We start from the raw sequence: 17,082 nt of genomic DNA on the forward strand, positions 1-17,082 counted from the left end.
GGGAACTCAGCAAGCGCTGATTGGACGAAGGGTTAGCGGATAGATAGTCCGGGGTAGGCTCGGCCATAGTAGGGGCTGCCACTGCACTAAAGGAAGCTCCATTCTGAGCGAGACTCAGCAAGTTGTTTGAAGAGTCCAGAGTAGTGATAACATATTATTGTAACATAGTAGTAGTAAAGACGATAGCACACGACACAGGCACTGGGTCGATGGGACCAGATCAACATGACTGGCATCACCCACGGGTATCATGATTTGCACCTCGGAAACGAAATTGCGAAATCATGGTGTAAGCCCGATTGGGAACGAGAAGGTTCCTCGCTCAGCGCAACAACGTCAGAGATCATGCTCTGGCTCCGGTCGTCCCTCGGCCCTGACATCATAAGCCGTCCCCACAAAATGTTTGTCATTACACCCACAAACGGACTCTGGCACCACAGCTGCCCGCATTCTGTACGCAATTACTGGGAAATGTCTCGTGAATTCTCGTCATTACCAGCCACAGTCCCCACGTGTCGTCATTGTTTGCGTCGTTGTGCCAGCTTTCACCAAGTCAACTGCAGCCACCATCGACCTCGCAAAGCCACTTTGGGAACCCGTCCAAGCTGTCTTCTTCCCGCATATAACCTGCAGCACTGGCTTCATTCCTTCTTCTCTTCTATCACACGTCCAGTCTACCTGTGTACCCAATCCATCAAACCAGACACTCTCGCGAAGACCTTTGACCTCTCTCACACTCACAACTTCATCACAATGGCCACTCTACACTGTATGTGCTTCCCTATCGTTCCGAAGCCCCCTGTGGTCTCGCTACGTCACCTTGAAGCTCAAATCCAACCTCACCTGATCCTGACGATTTGACAATGTTCATCACAACATGTAGCTAACCTCTTTCCTCTCTAGACCTCCCCCCTGTTAAGCCCTCTGCGATCGCCCTCGGCATCGTCTTCAACCAGATCTCCGGCGCTGGTGTGCTGGCCCCGCTGTTCGGCGACGTCTACCACCGTGCCAAGGCTGCTGACAGCAAGGAGGAATTCTTCAAGTCCAAGGAGACTGCCACCGCTGCGGCTAGCTGGGGAAGCTCTATCCTGGGCTCTGCTATTCAGACCTATGGTGTTGCGGCTCTGATCAACGCTACCGGTACGCTGAGCTACAAGGGCGCAGCTTACTTGGGTGGTTTGATCTTCGCAGCTTCGTACAGCCCATCGGTATGTTCTACAAATCACCGAAATTCTCGAAGAAATTTGGCTAACATTATCCCTGCAGCTCATCTCCGCACTTGTCCTCGAGAACCGACCGGTTGACACCGTTGCCGTCGGCGTGTTGTCCCGTCTCTTGGAGACCGTCGGCCTCAGCTTGTTCCTCACCTACTGGGGCACTCGCACGAACCCATTCGACTAAGTTAATCGCATCCCACATGAATGAGAATTGAAGCGGGTGGGAGGAAGCCCCAGGCATGGTGGAAGCAGCATTGTTGATGTGGAATGACCACATCATGGGCGGGAGTTGGAAAATGGGGATTCCAAACTCAACTTTGTATCCATAAATACCCCTTGCAATTATCAACCAACGGCGGTATTCCGGCTTGGTTTGGCACGGAATACCACCGGTTGAAATGGAGTTCATAAGTCATCGATAGGCTACAAGAACGGTCCTGAAATGAACTCGTGAAATCTACACCGTTCCCTGCTTGGTTTCTACCAGGAGTCTTTTCTGATTTGCTATTCTTTATCACTTGAAAGCATTTCATGATGGGTCAATACTTGGTTGATTTTCGTCCTCTAGCTGTCTGTGCTGAACGGGAGACAACCTCAGCACGAGAAGCTATGTACCATCGCGACTCATTGACAGCAATGCTAGTAATGATCCCCCTTCCATAAAGTGCAGCAATTCCGTGCTCTCAATAATGTACAATCCGGGTATCCCTTCGTATCTCCATGAGCTTGCTCTCCCGAGGTCTGGACTTGAACCTATGTATCCGGATGCACCCCTATGTTGTGCCCTGTTCTTGACGCACGAGAGGACACCTTGCACCCTGCTGAACACGAAGGAGGCATAGAGCTCCCATGTTCCATCTCCTCCGGACCATGATATCTCTCCACCTCTGCGTGAACTGAAGCTCGGCCTACAAGGCCCTATGTTCCTTCTCCACAGCAGCCTCCAAGCCACCGAGTAAATCGACTTCTCCACTACCAGCTTCCTGTGTTTGTATTTGTGCTTGTTCTGGTTGAAGTTGGTGTGGTGCTTGTTCTGCTTCTTCACCTTGATGATCTCCGCTCGATTGCAATGGCAATTGCGGCGGTTCAGTTTGTGGTTGAGTCTGAGTTTCTCCTAGAGTTTCTCCCTGCTCAGGTTGTTGTTGTGTCATATTATCATTCCCCGCAGCAGCGTGAGGTGCAGATGCGGTCACCATATCGACATTAGTAGTCTCTGCGACCACCTTGACGGGATCTTGATCTTGATTGAGGGTTTCATCTCCCAGCGATTTTTGTTCGGGTTCATGAGCTGTTGTCTGCGCTTCTTCCTCTGGGTGTTCAAAGTTGGGCGCAACGGCGTCTTCTGTGGTGACGGTTTCGGAGGTTGGCTCTGGCTCTGTTGTACTAGTGATAACCGGTGTAGCCTGCAGAATAGGAGGATCGGAGGAGATGATGGATGGACGGTCAAGTTGTTCGAGGACAAGTTCGGGTTCCGCTTCTGGTTCGACATTGGGGAGGGCTGCTTCTGTATCGTCTGATGTTGCGATTGCATGCTGTTGTTCAGGAGGAGCAATGGGGTGGGGAGAATTCTGTATTGCCATGTCCATGTCCGTATCTGGAATTTCGGATGTTGGTTCTGGCTGTTTTTGTGTTTGTGGTGCTGGGTCAGATACTGCCTCGTCTACCTGCGCCGCTTGTTGTCTAGCGGTCAAGGTCGAAGAAGAAGAAACATCGTGCAATGACTCGGCAGATGTGGTCTGGTGCGTTCCAGTCTCTTGTGGAGTTGGTGCTGTCACCTCTGATTGGGCCTGATCATTTGCAGTTGTTGCAGTTTGAGGTTGTGGTTGTAGTTGAGACTGGGCTGTGTCTGCCGAAGAGTCCACTGGTGGTTGTGTTGCAGCACCATCATCTGGCTTGATTTGGGTCTGCGTCTGAGCTGGAGTGTTTTCCTCGATTTCTCCCTCTTCACTGCCCTCTCCTTCGCTCTCGCTTCCAGGTCCTTCTGCATCTCCATCCGGATTTGTTTCTGCTTGGCCGTCTTGTGTAGCTGCTGGAGTACTGTCGCCCACTGAAGTACCAGTCCCAGTCCCAGTCCCAGTCATGGTAGCATCTTGTGGCACTGTGGCAGGGGTATTTTCTCCAAGAGGTATGGGATTTGCCTTTCTGCGCCCTGGGCCGCCGAGCTTCTTCTTCTTCCGCTTGGGAGGCATGTTTCGTCGAACCGGTGTAGGCGCTGGTGGTGCGTTACTAGTGGAACCGAGCACACCAGAGGCGTTTCCTAATCCTGCACCTTCTCCCAGATCGTAGCTGACAGTGTCAGAGCTGGCCAAGGGATTCGCGCCCAACGTTCCAAAACCATTGGTCGCTTTGTATGCACCTCCGTAGAGGCTTTGCATGCCAGGTCGGCGATCCGCAAGATACTTGGGCTCGGGCAGTTTCTCGGCACGGGCAGGATCAATCGGCACCCATTTCTTGACTTCCAAGTACCTTTCTTGTAGGCCCGCAGTTTGTCTTCTCCTCTTTGGCGGTAAACCATCAGCATCGAGCAGGTCATCGTTGTCGTCGGCGTTGTCGTCCTCGTCATGGGAGTTCGGTGAGTCGGGAACAGTCGAGAGGTGTTTCAATTTGAGCCGAGAGTTTCTGGCTTCGACCTCACTGCCTGGGATCCAAGAATTGGTCTTCCGGTCCCATTCTGATGGCGTCACGTTGGTATTACCCATCCGGGCTCTCCTCAAAAGAGCCTATGGACAGGTTTCATGTTAGCTGATGACAACGTCGCACAGGGGAGCAAAGTGCATTCAAGAATTTTCACAAGGACGGACGTCCACGTATCATCGGCGGAGGGAACCGTTGCAAGAACAAGGAGTGGCAATCTTTGAGAATATTCAGACAATGGAATTGCGGTGCTTACCTGTGAGTGTTGGGGCAGTTGATTGAAAAAAGACGGCAACGGCGGTTCCCGCCAGATGTCACTACCACTCTGTTGGCCCGGTTGGTTGGCGCCGTCGTTGTGGTCCGAGGAGCCTTCTTGGCTCACTCGGACTGTTCGGAGCTCGAACTTCTGGACGGGCAGCCCGTCGGTGGGGTCGAGGTCGAGACCCCCCGCCCGATTTCGGGCTGCCGCGTTGTGGTCTTGGTTCCTCGTGGAGCGGGAGGACCGGAGCTGCCTGCCCGTTAGGAAGCTAGTCTGGCTTGTACTTTGCGGATCAGGGGAGGGGAGGCCAGGGGCGGGGCTGTCAGCGGGGTTTGTGAGCTGGGAAGTCATAAGGAAGAAGGCTGGTGTCTGGTAGCGGCGAAACAACAGGACCCCAAAGCCGAGGATCCAGCCAAGGAGGATAGCCAGCCGCATCAGCATCATGGGCAACTTCGTTGTTGTTGTCCTCGGTGTCCATGTCGTAATCACCGTCGTTGTCGTCGTTGGTGTCGGTGGGGGTGGGAGCGGCGGCGGTGTTGGTGTTGGTGTTGTTGGTGGTGGTGGTGGTGGTGGTGGAGATGGAGGTGGCGGCGGCGGCGGTGGTGTTGTTGTTGTTGTCGTCGGCGGCGGCGGCGTTGCCATCATTGGGACCACCGCTCATGGACGAGAAAGCGGCCGACGCAGCACTACCTTGACCAGCCCCTGCGGCATCCGCCGCAACGACCCAGCTCTCGTGGCGGGTCAGCGTCCCAGCTTGGGCGGGATGCTGGTCTCGGTAGTGCCGGAAGACCGTCTTTCTCGCCATGAAGTCTCTCCGGCAGAGGGCGCAGAGGAACGCACCACGGCGAGGGGACCCAGCGCCGCGCCCAGCCATGCTCACTTTGACGTTGTTGATGGAGTAGCCGAGTTTCTGTAGAGAGGAAAGTCGAGGTGCGAGTTCGAAGTGATTTCCGCAGAGAATAGATTTGAGGTGAGGGTTCGAAGTGATTTTTGTGGAAGTGAGATCGAGTCAAAGAGCCCACGGTGGCTTGGCTGTACAGCGCCCCATGTGACTTCAGATCCTTTTCGGCGCCGGCGATGACAGTGATAGCATCGCCAGGGGCGATATGTGACAAGAGGAACATTCCGGAGTGTTGGGTGACGGGGGCATGGTGGTTGGGCGACTTTTGCGCCAACCTTGGGTTGATGACAGTGATAGATTGGACTTACCGGCGCCATGATTGTTCACTATTCTTTTCCAGTCGTTCCGCGTACAATGATTTATTCCTTTGGTAGTATATATATCTCTGTACAATATGTACACATATAAGGCTGGAGCGACTTTCGCGACGACTGTGGTGCTGATCTGTGATGCGAGTGATGTTGAAGTTACAAGGAGAGATCAACGACGCGACTAGATTGGGATTCTGATGCAGGACTGGATTGGAAGGTTTGACGAGACGCGCCAAGCGTCTACAACATTAGACTTCTACTACTACCTCGTATGCAGTGGGAGAACTTGAAGCCGGCTGCGTCGGAATAACATTCTTCCGCACCGACCATTCTCCTACAATGTACAACGGTGATCTACTTCTACTGCAGCAGTGCATTAAGAGGGTTGTACGGGAAGTTGTGGCTGTATAGATCACCATAGAGAACCCTGTGTGAGCACTGACGCCGAACAGACTAATATATCAGCAGTCGAGGCAAGATACGAGCAATTACTACAATGGATAGGGCAACTTGTACAGCGTCTCAAGATCCAAGTTAGAAGCAGAACAGAACACCAAGGAGACAAGAGATTCATTGATATTACAGGGCTCAAAGGATTCTAGACAGCATCGAACGTGAGACTGATTGGTGAATTACTATACACGATAGTGACGGAAAGGTGCTGAGAGGATATTTCACAGGGTGCCAGTAACACATCAATCCCAACTGCAAGAGTTAGTGAACAATACGACAACGGAAGCAGAGATGAATGATCGTACCCAGTATCTTTCTGTCGCACAATCCCGCCACGTCCTCCTGTTTCCTTACCCTAAAGACAAAATCAGCCATAGTCCAATTGAAACGAGAGAATCGCAAAGAAATAGCAGTTCGGAGACCGAAACAGCTAGGAAGAAATTCGAGGGATCTTACCGATGCGCCACCCTCCACCACCAATCTGTCGAGCTGGTACATCTGTGATATCACCGTTTGTCGCTGGAAAGAAGACACAAGTCAGTCCATCTGATCAGTAAACTAAGTATGCACATCATTCAACCATAGCAGCGGAGGCGATGCTTTCCAAAAAAAGAAAAATATCCCGGCCCAGCAGCCCTTCGATCACACCATGCGCTAGACATCGTCCCAAGTATACAGCTTCTTGAACCAAAGCACAGTCACAACATACCTTCAACACTTGTAGTTCCTTGAGTCCCTTTTGCACCAACTCTTGTATCCGCCGGGTATCCTGTTCATGCTGATGCTCATGGAAAGCATCCCTCGTCCTTCGGAGAGCGTACATTCTGAAATTGTAATTGGCGAACTGGTTCGACGTGCGCAACAGCGACCGATACAGCGACCGCACATTGATCGCTGACGTATCGGCCGCGGTAGCCAGGGCCGCTGAAGCCATTTGCCGAAGACAGATGCGGCGGGCAAATGCGGGATCGGGATCTGGGCAAGTAAAAGTGGTCTGGATCGCGCGGAGCGAGTCAGGCGATCTGTGGAGAGAGACCGACACTCGCAGAGACCGACGTGGGGAGGAAACACGGTAATGTCGTGGTATCAAATCGATGTAGTGGCGTGATATATGGGAAGAGCGTGACTCGAAAAGGTGCGGAATGGATGGTCAACTGAAAGCTCGTGTCGGGGAGTAGGGGGTCGCTGCACGTCTTTTATCTATCGGCGTAGACCCCAGGAATTGAATCTTTCCGAAACGTAGGACGACAGAACTTGTTTATCGTAATCCAGCAGAAAAAAGAAAGCAGAACTTGAACAGAAAGATGGCTACAGCAGCAGTTTGGCGGCTTTGCACGCTTTCGCCGCGGCGAATATTTGCGTCGACGGCGATAGTTGCGTCAATCGTCGGCTCAAGTCCCTGGAATCTCCGATCCGGCCGAACCTCGTTTTTACTACAACATCCAACGGGACATTCACCATTGGAAATCCACCATGCCCCCGTATTGCAGCAGCAGCAGCGTACTATTGTTGCGACCGATTACACGAAGCCTATACTTGACACACAGAGTGTGCGAGCTTCGTTTGCTCGAACGATGTTTTACGAGCTGTCTCTCTGATCACTGCGGTCGAAGTACTTCAACATAGGCACCTTACGATGGCCTCGTCTCTTCCCTCTCCTCCGTCCAGTCGGCCATCCACATCACCTCCAGCAAAGTCACAATTCGAATCACTCCCGAAAGACCCAGAAGATGGTGGGCACCAGCCAGTGCCCGCCCATACCAAGATCGAGACGGCGGATAACGAGCCGGAGGAGGATAACAACGACGAAACCGATCTCTCCCACCGCCTCGACTCGCTTCTCGAGTCCTATCTGGCCTTTTTAGACCAATACACCCGGCTCCGCGAACAACTATCCAAAGAATTTTCGTCCGGCTTCTTTGCTCTTGCACAAGCCAACCGCACCTCGACCCTCGGCCCTGGCAGACGGTATGGCGAAGAAGGCTACGACAAGCGCATGAAGGCGTCGAAGAAGGTGGATATCGACCTAGACACTTTCCTTCCCACGCTACTCGATGAGAACACAACCACGGTGTCAGAAGACAAGACCGGAGCCGGTGCTGCTGGGATTTTAGAAACGGACAGAGAACCGAAGACCCAACTGCCGTCAGGTGCTGCCATTATCTCAGAAACAAGCCGAGAGGGGAAGACACGGCTACCGTCACCGCAAGATGATCCGGTACCAGTACCTTACTCTCTACCCACGGAGAAAGACAACACAGAACCCAACCAAGTCACGACTCCAACGTCTCAATTCCCCAAAAAAGAGAATCATCAATCCACGAATCCCAACAACGACCAAGACCACACCGCCCCATCAAACACGTCCACCCTGAACGTGTCCGAGACTCTACCAGTCAAACTATTATCAAGCCTGTCCTTGTCCTGCCGCTCATACACCATCAAGACTGTTCCTAGTACAAACACCGACACCAACACCAGCAGCGGCATCAAAGACCCTCTAAAATGGTACGGCATTCTCGTCCCCCCGACCCTCCGCCACTGTCAGTCCCACTTCTCATCTTCCGTGGCCTCGACAATCCCACGTCTTTTATCTACAATCTCCGCCCTTAAGACTTTAGATTCCGAAATCCGGCGAGTACGGCGCGAACTTGGGCTTCTCGATCTGTACGACTTGGACCCTGAATACCGTGATCATGATACGGACAGCGTAAACAATACCGACAGAGAGCCTCGACTTGATGATAACGATGGTACCGCCACCGCCGGTACATCCTCCTTCCTATCATCTGCACCCTTGGTGTCGAGTGGAAAGTCTGGTAATCACACAGCTTCAGGTTCGCGCGCAAAGCTTGCTTCGTCAATCGAGACCTCCTCCTCTTCGACTACTAGTAAGAGACAGACATTGTTTTCTTCGTCACCTCAGCCATCCGAACCACGGTCCCGGCTGTTGAAACTTGACTGAGCCTGATGTTTTGTTTGGTAGAGCTCACTAAAATACGTACTGTAGCTAGCTACGAATAATGAAGAATGAATAATATAAGTGCCTACCTATTGTTTTCTGCCACGTGCGATCAAAGTTTGGCTCGAGTCATCTTTATATAAGCAGTAAGATCGAGGACATTCAAGCGCAAGACACCCTCCTGATAGCGTACGATGTAACACGGATGTCTTGAGCATGTCAAGAATGTGACGCCTACTGAGGCCTAGTTCAGGCCAATATATCATTCCAATCATACACAGCCCCTTTTGGCATTGTCTACTCTTCCTCCATCTGGCTCGATGCCCGCCTACCGAATGATACAGGTTTCCCAGAGCGAACCCATCAGCCCAACATCTTGGTGTCTTCGCCTGCTTCCGTCCTATCTTCAACCAGGTCCCCTACTATTATCTCACCATCAGTCATAGGAATCCCCCCAACACCGGAGTCTTCCTCAAATTCCACTTCCGCCTGTTGCGATCGCACGTCGTCCTTTTTGACTGGCGAGCTCACGACATGCCGGGCTGCTGGGCTTTGCACCACTTCCTCCAGGTCTCCATCCCAGTAACTCGGGCGTCGTTTCTTTCTTCCGGCGGACGATCGTGTACCCTTTCGTCCAGCCACAACATTTGGATTCAGTTCTTTCATACTTCTCCCAGCAGAGTTGGGTTCGTCCAGTGTCGTAGCCCCATAAAGACTCATGCGAACGGCCGCCCGAGTCTCTTCATCAACCTCGATTATCTCCTCGCCCTCCTCCAGTGCGAGTTTCGGATCGACTGGTCTTTCTCTCTCGGCGACATCTTCCAGAGGGTCGATGCTTGGAGTGTCAAGCTCACGCGAACGTTTTCTCGGATATGTGATTCGGGACGAATCAGCAAAGGATCTTGGCGGACTACTCCTAAACCTCTGGGAGTCCGGTAGATGCACTGGCCTTGAATGACTAGATCGACTGGGAGGTCGCGGTCCATAGGCCGGTGTAGCGTAATACTTTCCAACTCCACGAGCACTGGCAAGAGCGATGATGCCGTTCTTTCGAAATCTGGTTGGTGGTCTGGCCAGTGGCGTTAGAGTATCAGTTCTGTATGAGTCTCGAATCCTCGAATCAGGTGCTGGGTCATGTCCAACTACTTTGGCGGCCGCTGTGGAAAAAGAATACATTGCCGGACCTGGCGGCTTCAGTGCAGGTAAGTTTTCTTTCGCATAGTACCAGCCGGGTCGGAAGTTCTCGGCAGATCTAGGTAGGAAGTCCCTGTGCAAAAACTCTCTGTTGAGCTGTTCACGGTGGTGCCGAGGATGTTGACGTTGGGCGACTTGCTGCGCATCATTCCATGCATCGTGAGGGCGATTCCTCATGCGACCCGGTGAGACAGGAGGTGACTTGACCTTCAGAATTGGCATGGGACTGCCAGTTGCGGTGGCCCTGTTGAAAGGCATAGGAGGTTGGGGGATTGCGGAATGCATGGCGTGCTGGTGATGGCCATGATGGTGTTGCATATTCGGGCTTGGGGTAGCACCACTATAGGCAAATGAGCTCGGCGTGCAAGATCCATAGTGCAGACCTGGATTGGGGCATAGAACCACAGGGCCGCGCTCATGGAGCAAAGGATCAGGGCAGGGAGTCATGGCAGGTTTCGAAGAATCCCCGGATCCTGATGATGATACATCTATGTCGCTCTCTGTGCGAGGCTGATGCTTGGAAAATAAGTCGCTTAACATACCACGCTTGACCCTCGCTGAATCCGCAGCAGCTTTGGCAGGGGCAGACAGGGTGATATTTTCCTTGACCTTTGGGGATGTCTGACGATGTACAACTATTTCTCTAGACCGTCGATTGAGGAGGTTGACAATTGGCGAATCGTCCGTTAGATCAACGTCCATATCTGCTTCGCTACTTACTCGCAAATCTGTCAGCGGTCCCTCTAGTGCACTTGCAGATAACCGAGGATTGTCATCCTGCGCATTGGCGCCGTCAGTCGAGACCGTTTGGTCCATGGAAGATGGCAACACAATATCGTCGGACTCCCGGTGGTCAAGCTCCGGTCGGTCCGCAGGAGAAGTGAAACCACTGCTTGGAGGCTCTGCAACCTCAGCCCCACGTTGGTCTGTGCCAACAGAAAGCAGTTCTGGTAGCTGGGGAGATGCGTCCGGGAAAGGCTCCCTGACGTCGATGTCGAACTCTGCAAGCAGCCTTGGTGCCCGAGAATATCTCCATTCTTTGGATGGTGTTTCTGATTCTGCTTTCACGAACTGGGTACAGCTATCGGTGCTGCTAGCGCTCTCTTCTTCTGGACTCGTCGGGAGCCTGGAGTCGATTGCGCCGCTTGGTGAGCTAGCATATCGAACGTCTAGCCGTAGCGATGCTTTTGCTGTCTGGAAGAGCCTCTGCATCTGTGCAACGTGGCCTGGCATGGCGACCGATCTCGTCAAAGGGGAAGTCAATCTCTTGCGGGCAATGCTGGACGTTGGAAGTCCGCTTGCAGATTGCGGATTTTCGGCCAAGTTCGAAGAACCACGACTTGGGGTTTTGGGAGACTGGCTATATTGTAGAACTCTGGTGAAGAACAAGGATGACCGCCTTCGAGGAGGGTCAAATGGTGCTGAATAGTAGTTGCATTAGCAGCGGCTCCCACAGTCCGGCAGAGAACCAGCACCACTTTCGACCTTCACTCACGTTTTGGTGTTCCGGGCAGATGCCCTGACTGGGTGGACTTGCGGGAAGAATTGGTCGAGGGATTCGAAGCAGGAGAATTCTCCATGCTGATGAATTGGTCCGTAATATATATGCAGGATCAACCAAGATGGTGTCAAACTGGGAACTCGGTTCAGGGACAAAGAACGGACGTCTGTGACTCAGGCACAGACATAATGAACGAACGGGGGAATGGAGAGGGAAGAGGAGCAGTGTTCTCTTTTTCTTGCGATTGGAAATATTAGTAGTACAAGAGAATTCTTGACGAGGCAGGTCCCACGATGTGGGCACGCTTTGGCCGCGTAGTAGCGGACGTGTGTATTTAATGGCGGCAGGTCCGACTCGTAGCAGGCGAAGAGAAGAGCCAGAAGGCATCGTGAGAGGCTTTGTGAACCAGGTAGATGAGCATGGCCATGATCACCCGAGCTGGGTTTTGTACAGTTCTCGAGGAAAAGGGAGGACTTCTCAAGACCTGGTATTTTGTCATGGGACTGGTCACTTGGCCTCAAGATTTATATTTTTCCCACCACCCGCACACCGCGATTGTTTGGATGGGACAATCAATAGCCATGGCGTTCGTACAGGCGAGGCATCATTGAGCCTGAAACGTTGTTAAGTGATACAGTGGTATGTGGTACTCCTCTGAAGGAGCAAGTTCTCATGCCAGGACAGTTGCTTTGCGTTGTACAGGTCCATTACCTATAGTCTCGAAGGAAATGGTCGGATGTTCTGAAGGTGCGTACGCTGTGAAGACAAGACGCTGCTTACTAACCAAATTTTTATTTGTTTTACGAGGTACGAAATGCTCGGTTGACCTGCAAGTCCTTCGGGCGAAAACACCCCTGAAAATGCAATTTCCCGGCGCTCTGGAACCGCAGCAGCAACGATTGTACAATGTTGTATAGAAGTTCAAGGAGCCTGTGGTTGGAAGTGGCTGGATAGCATAAAGAAATCGACATCACCGACGTCGTGGGTCCATTTAAGCGTGAGATGATTGTGTACCATTGATCTTCTCTTCTCGTGGCCGCCTGTCATCCAGACGCTCCACGGACCTTCAGCTGGTCTGACCATCTGGGGTAGTTGATGATGATGGCAGACCCTCTGTCTGTCTGTGCGGGTTGGAGTATCCTCTTTTCTGTCATTGCCGACCAGCGTCATCGACTTGTAGATCTTCATATCTCCATGTGGTTCGCAGTTCTATTCTTCTTCACGATCATTCTCTTCTTCGAGCGACGGAATCGCTGTAAATGCAGCTCGACAATTGCTGCAACCCGCCGGGGCCGGTGGCTGAGCAGGCCACAGGAATCGACACAGGAGGCCCAAAAAAGGGCTCGGCTGTTTCAAGTCGAGGCAGACCCATGTTTGAGCATGTCTAGTGGTGGAGATCTGGCTAACAAGGACCACTTCTCGGTGCACGCGAACGTGTCAAGGCTTCGTCTAGCCGTTATTTGGCGAGCGCCAGGCCAATGATTTAGGTGTGTTTGCCAGCTAGACAACTCCACGGCCAGGGATCCGTGACCCTGAACGAGGCCTGTACGGATTTGCGACTGTGAGAATCCGTGACGAGCGTCGTGCTACTGGTAGCAGCCGTGATAGTAACGGGCGATGGTGAGGCTAGAGGCGACATGCACCAGGAACAGGCATAGAGAGAGAAAGTCTAGTGGTGTAAATGGGGCAGGTTTGGGCTCCTGGCACTCTCCGACAACAGCGCAGTCCGCAGTCTACAGTCCACTACTGCCACTGCTGCTATACCTCGACCTCAGCTGATGAAGTCTCGCGCAGTTGCACACCAGGTAGTACTGTCGTGATCTACCTCTCTACCTCTCTACCACCACTTCAAGCTGCTTGTTCAGCGACTCTTTCACTGTTCTCTCACTTCCTGACCATTGTCGCTCACTTTCACTTCACTTCAAGACCAGATTCTCTTCTACTCCCCTCTTACCAGGCTTCAGTCAACGCCTGTCGAACTTCGTCCCTTAACCTTAATTCATTCCTCAACCTTCCCTTCCGCTTTATTCACCGCGCTCATCGTTGGATACGATATCTCTGCCCCGGAGGTAGAGTCGGACATCGAGGTGCCATCACATTCGTCCGCTGCTCAAAGCGCCCAGGCGGACTTTTCTTTCCTGCACCTTCACTCCAGCTTGATCTATGTGATCACTGTGGGATTGAAGCTTCAATTCTTTCATCTCCCATATCCAACACCGCTCGCGCAGTTCCATTTGCGACTTGTCAAACATCCTCGTCCAGATCTCGCAGGCGATCCCGTCTCATTGCGACAACGACTCATTGTCAGCCATCACCTTTCAGACCAAGACCCAAGCCTTTCCTCTTGTTGAAAATCGGCAGAAGACCGCACGATACAGGTATACCATTCCTTGTTCCGCATCCTCAGGCAGCTGGCTCGCTATCCATAAAACCAAGCAAGCCTCCATATGCTAACAATCATTTCAGACTTCTAGGACCTGCTATCTGACTGTCGCGTGTCAGGAACACGCCTTTCCCATGGAATACTGAACCAAGACTGTCTCCTCCACATTCACAGCTCACTTGATACCGTCGCGACTGAGATCGGAAGCTCCTATCATCGGCACTGGTTGCACTGACTCCCCAAGATGGATCCTGCTCGGCCGAAGCCAGCAAAACCAAACTTTGCCTATCCTAATTACAAGCAACAAAAACCTACCTTCGAATATGCTCAGCCCTCGCAGTACCAACAGTATCAACAGTCCCAAGAGTTCCCCCCTCACCCTGGTGTCAGGCCATCCTCCAGCGGCAAGCTCAGTGCTCGACAAGTACCCGCTGGTGTAGGTGTCGCTCCACCTCCAGTCAGACTCGATGGCAAGCAGCGTTCACAGCAGAGCTCTCCTGCGACTGGGATACTCGTTCAAGACTTCAAGTTTCCCACTGCACCTCCATCTTCAAGACCAGGAAAAGTCAACCCAGAACATTCGCAGCCTGCTCGCCGCCAATACAACATGAATGAGTCCTACATGTCTCCTGTGGCCGAAGATTATCCCAGCTCGGGCACGACCCCCGGCACTACACCAAGCTCCAAGTTCCAACGGAACCCTATGTCGAGGGCGTATTCGGGATCAGTTTATGCCGAGAGTGGTGTTCTTGGAATTGAAGAACCTAGAGACCATACTCCGCAGGGTAGCAGGCCAGGCACTCCGGACGAGAGTCCACAGATTGTGCGACAGGCCAGTCTCGGAAAAAGAGCGAAGCCCGCCATGACCACAATCAAGAATCGCGCCAGCCATATGGAGCAAGATCTCCCCGAGAATGCACCTGCTCCTGCGTCCACCGGCAGAAACGAGACAATGAATGCCCTCAGCGCAGCTGTTGCCGCTGGCATCACCAGACCGCCTCTTGGAGACAGAACCGGGACCCCTGGCTCACGAAGTTATACACCCGTGAGAATGCCGTTCGACACCTCTCCGCCCGCATCACCCTCCGCCGATAGGGAGTTCCTACAAACCCCAAAGTCCCCTCGAACAATTGCGTCGACTAATATGCTGGAGCAAACACCGGGTTCAGGACATTCTCGACAATCTACCAATCCACTGCTCGGACTGGGCATCGAACAGCCTTCGATGAGTGACAAGATTCCTCCGACTCGGCGGCCACCCAAGCTAGACATGGGTGCCGTGAAAGAGGCGGAAAACAGGGGCAGTACAACCAGCCTGTCAGACCTGATCAAGAGAGCCACGCGGCTAGCTGCAAACCTCGATCGAGGCAGAACAGCGAGTCGCCTCGGAATGCTGGACATGTTTGGCAGCAGCGAAAAACTCGATGGCAAAAACCGTCACTCTACCATGTCGGACATGATCTCAGCCTTTCCAGCTCCGGCCGCTGGAGGGACCCCGACCCACCGAAAGGACTCTGAATGGCCCCTGGGTGAGAAAGGCGGTGCCTATGCATCGACCACAGACCTGTCCAAGGAACCTCCTCCCAAGCAAAGACGCAGGTGTTGCGGTATGACAATGCCCGTCTTTTTCTCTCTTATTGTCACCGTCATCATTCTCATCGCTGCGGCTGTATTGATACCCATCTTTCTAATTCTTGTGCCGAAACAACACAAAGACGGCAATGTCACAGGATGTGCCTCCAGTCATCCCTGTGGCAATGGTGGGACCAGCATCACCAGTGGTAGCACGTGTGCTTGCATCTGCGCGAATGGCTTCATTGGAAGTCAATGTGAGACGGCTGGGAACACCGACGATTGCTTGAGACGAACTCTCAAGGACGGGACCACCGAGTACAAGAATGCGACTATTGGATCATCAGTGTTACCATCTCTTACCGATGGGCAGGATCAGTTCAAGATATCGCTCAATGTGTCTACCATCCTCTCTGTCTTCTCCACAAACAATCTCTCTTGTGCCAGCGAAAACTCACTTGTGGACTTCAACTCCAGCAGTATCAACCAGAGTGGGAAAGCAAGACGATTTGTTATGCTCCCTGGCATGGAAACCCCAGCAGTCATGGACGGAAATGCTCCTGGCGCGGACACTCCTTGGCTAGCTCAAGCGAGCGGGGTGCAGCCGGAAAGACGACAGAATGAGGCAACAACATCCAACGGCATTGTCTTCCAAGCCACTTCTGCATCGGCGAGCAGTGCCTCAAGCCCCACCGCATCTGCCGATACGGGAGTTGTAACAAGCTTGACTGGAGGGCCGATTTCAGCCTCTTCATCACCAACAGCCTCAGGAGCCACGCCAGCTTCCACCAGCGCCGTTGGAAACGGCAGCAGTGACGACGATGGTTCGATATCGGACAAGGAGGTTGACTTCGCCAAAGTTGTGGTTCTCTATGTGTTACAGGAATCGCGAACCATCAGTGTAGCAATCAATGCACAGCAACAGATGGAAAGCTTCTTTGCCTCCAAAACTGCGGGCAATTCCAACTCGACTGTCGATGTCGGCACAGGGAATCTCCATCTCACCGCGGATTTCAACAAGTTCTGTCTCATCAGCGGTGATGGTCAAGTGGTTAAAAGCAAAGACGACTAAACTAAGCCGTGAATGAGTTGGGCCAACAACACAAGACAGCAACAGCAAATTAATCACAGCAGAGGAAGTGAACTGAGTCGGAATCACAGTTGTTTTTGCTTTGGCGGACGGCGCACTGCAGATGAATGGGCTCGGTCGGAATGGAGATGGAATGGCTGAACTGATTGATACCCTTGGTTACCACGTTATCTTGTCTCTTGTCTCAGAGCTGGGAGTTAGTAGGTAGCGTGCAGAGAGATGGGATCGATCACTGCAATCAAGCGTTGAATCATCAATCTTCTTTGTGTCTCCTGGACAGCACAGCGCATGCAGCATATGTGTGCTGGTTTGCTTCGATTCTTTTTTATTTCCTTCTCTCTTCTTTCTATGCAGCGGTGATGGACGGCAGGAATCACAATCACAACTTAGCAAGCGAGCTCTGCGAATTGAGAATGGAGCATGGCCATTGGCAGCTTTTGCAGACGTTGAGCTGAAATACAGTAGAAAGAAGGAATGCATTTATTATTGGCTTTTTCCAGCTTTTGCACCGATCCCGGAGCCGGAGGGCAGCTCAGCTGGTAGCAGCCTCGTCGTATGTACCTCCCGATCCGAATCGGCCGAGACTGTCATTCATCGTAAAGCCG

The 17,082-nt window shown here is 52.5% G+C and overlaps 6 protein-coding genes across 6 annotated transcripts; 3 read left to right on the forward strand and 3 right to left on the reverse strand.

Moving 5' to 3' along the window:
- The first annotated feature begins 326 nt into the window (after window positions 1-326).
- HMPREF1120_04035 (uncharacterized protein) lies at window positions 327-1,872 on the forward strand. Its single transcript, XM_009158139.1, has 3 exons — window positions 327-769; window positions 904-1,208; window positions 1,267-1,872. Exons 1-3 carry the CDS (start codon window positions 346-348, stop codon window positions 1,399-1,401), a joined length of 864 nt encoding a protein of 287 aa, XP_009156387.1. The 5' UTR covers window positions 327-345; the 3' UTR covers window positions 1,402-1,872.
- HMPREF1120_04036 (uncharacterized protein) lies at window positions 1,745-5,483 on the reverse strand. The gene is made up of 3 exons (XM_009158140.1): window positions 5,320-5,483; window positions 4,108-4,359; window positions 1,745-3,937 (listed from the first exon to the last, which is right to left on the reverse strand). The coding sequence occupies exons 1-3, from the start codon at window positions 5,326-5,328 to the stop codon at window positions 2,126-2,128; spliced, it is 2,073 nt and encodes a 690-aa protein (XP_009156388.1). The 5' UTR covers window positions 5,329-5,483; the 3' UTR covers window positions 1,745-2,125.
- A 392-nt stretch (window positions 5,484-5,875) lies between these two features.
- HMPREF1120_04037 (uncharacterized protein) lies at window positions 5,876-7,157 on the reverse strand. The gene is made up of 4 exons (XM_009158141.1): window positions 6,485-7,157; window positions 6,232-6,294; window positions 6,081-6,130; window positions 5,876-6,027 (listed from the first exon to the last, which is right to left on the reverse strand). The coding sequence occupies exons 1-4, from the start codon at window positions 6,707-6,709 to the stop codon at window positions 6,018-6,020; spliced, it is 348 nt and encodes a 115-aa protein (XP_009156389.1). The 5' UTR covers window positions 6,710-7,157; the 3' UTR covers window positions 5,876-6,017.
- Window positions 6,956-8,840, forward strand: HMPREF1120_04038 (uncharacterized protein). The gene has a single exon (XM_009158142.1). The coding sequence runs from the start codon at window positions 7,412-7,414 to the stop codon at window positions 8,738-8,740; it is 1,329 nt and encodes a 442-aa protein (XP_009156390.1). The 5' UTR covers window positions 6,956-7,411; the 3' UTR covers window positions 8,741-8,840.
- HMPREF1120_04039 (uncharacterized protein) lies at window positions 8,758-13,130 on the reverse strand. Its single transcript, XM_009158143.1, has 2 exons — window positions 11,427-13,130; window positions 8,758-11,352 (listed from the first exon to the last, which is right to left on the reverse strand). The coding sequence occupies exons 1-2, from the start codon at window positions 11,509-11,511 to the stop codon at window positions 9,101-9,103; spliced, it is 2,337 nt and encodes a 778-aa protein (XP_009156391.1). The 5' UTR covers window positions 11,512-13,130; the 3' UTR covers window positions 8,758-9,100.
- HMPREF1120_04040 (uncharacterized protein) lies at window positions 12,558-17,025 on the forward strand. Its single transcript, XM_009158144.1, has 2 exons — window positions 12,558-13,810; window positions 13,899-17,025. The coding sequence occupies exon 2, from the start codon at window positions 14,060-14,062 to the stop codon at window positions 16,457-16,459; it is 2,400 nt and encodes a 799-aa protein (XP_009156392.1). The 5' UTR covers window positions 12,558-13,810; window positions 13,899-14,059; the 3' UTR covers window positions 16,460-17,025.
- The last annotated feature ends 57 nt before the right edge of the window (window positions 17,026-17,082 follow it).

This window comes from Exophiala dermatitidis (assembly GCF_000230625.1).
Source record: "Exophiala dermatitidis NIH/UT8656 unplaced genomic scaffold supercont1.3, whole genome shotgun sequence".
Lineage (NCBI taxonomy): Eukaryota > Fungi > Ascomycota > Eurotiomycetes > Chaetothyriales > Herpotrichiellaceae > Exophiala > Exophiala dermatitidis.

What these genes read in the sequence shown, in the direction of transcription:
- HMPREF1120_04036 (XM_009158140.1), bottom strand. An exon ending in AACTGCCCCAACACTCACAG is followed by an intron (nt 3,938 to 4,107) that starts GTAAGCACCGCA and finishes ACCTGTCCATAG; the next exon opens with GCTCTTTTGAGGAGAGCCCG.
- HMPREF1120_04040 (XM_009158144.1), top strand. Translation starts at nt 14,060, where the DNA reads ATGGATCCTGCTCGGCCGAAGCCAGCAAAACCAAACTTTGCCTATCCT.
- HMPREF1120_04035 (XM_009158139.1), top strand. Translation starts at nt 346, where the DNA reads ATGCTCTGGCTCCGGTCGTCCCTCGGCCCTGACATCATAAGCCGTCCC. An exon ending in CACAATGGCCACTCTACACT is followed by an intron (nt 770 to 903) that starts GTATGTGCTTCC and finishes TTTCCTCTCTAG; the next exon opens with ACCTCCCCCCTGTTAAGCCC. An exon ending in CAGCTTCGTACAGCCCATCG is followed by an intron (nt 1,209 to 1,266) that starts GTATGTTCTACA and finishes TTATCCCTGCAG; the next exon opens with CTCATCTCCGCACTTGTCCT.
- HMPREF1120_04037 (XM_009158141.1), bottom strand. Translation starts at nt 6,709, where the DNA reads ATGGCTTCAGCGGCCCTGGCTACCGCGGCCGATACGTCAGCGATCAAT. An exon ending in AGGAACTACAAGTGTTGAAG is followed by an intron (nt 6,295 to 6,484) that starts GTATGTTGTGAC and finishes TCTTCTTTCCAG; the next exon opens with CGACAAACGGTGATATCACA. An exon ending in TGGTGGAGGGTGGCGCATCG is followed by an intron (nt 6,131 to 6,231) that starts GTAAGATCCCTC and finishes TTTTGTCTTTAG; the next exon opens with GGTAAGGAAACAGGAGGACG.
- HMPREF1120_04039 (XM_009158143.1), bottom strand. Translation starts at nt 11,511, where the DNA reads ATGGAGAATTCTCCTGCTTCGAATCCCTCGACCAATTCTTCCCGCAAG. An exon ending in TCTGCCCGGAACACCAAAAC is followed by an intron (nt 11,353 to 11,426) that starts GTGAGTGAAGGT and finishes ACTACTATTCAG; the next exon opens with CACCATTTGACCCTCCTCGA.
- HMPREF1120_04038 (XM_009158142.1), top strand. Translation starts at nt 7,412, where the DNA reads ATGGCCTCGTCTCTTCCCTCTCCTCCGTCCAGTCGGCCATCCACATCA.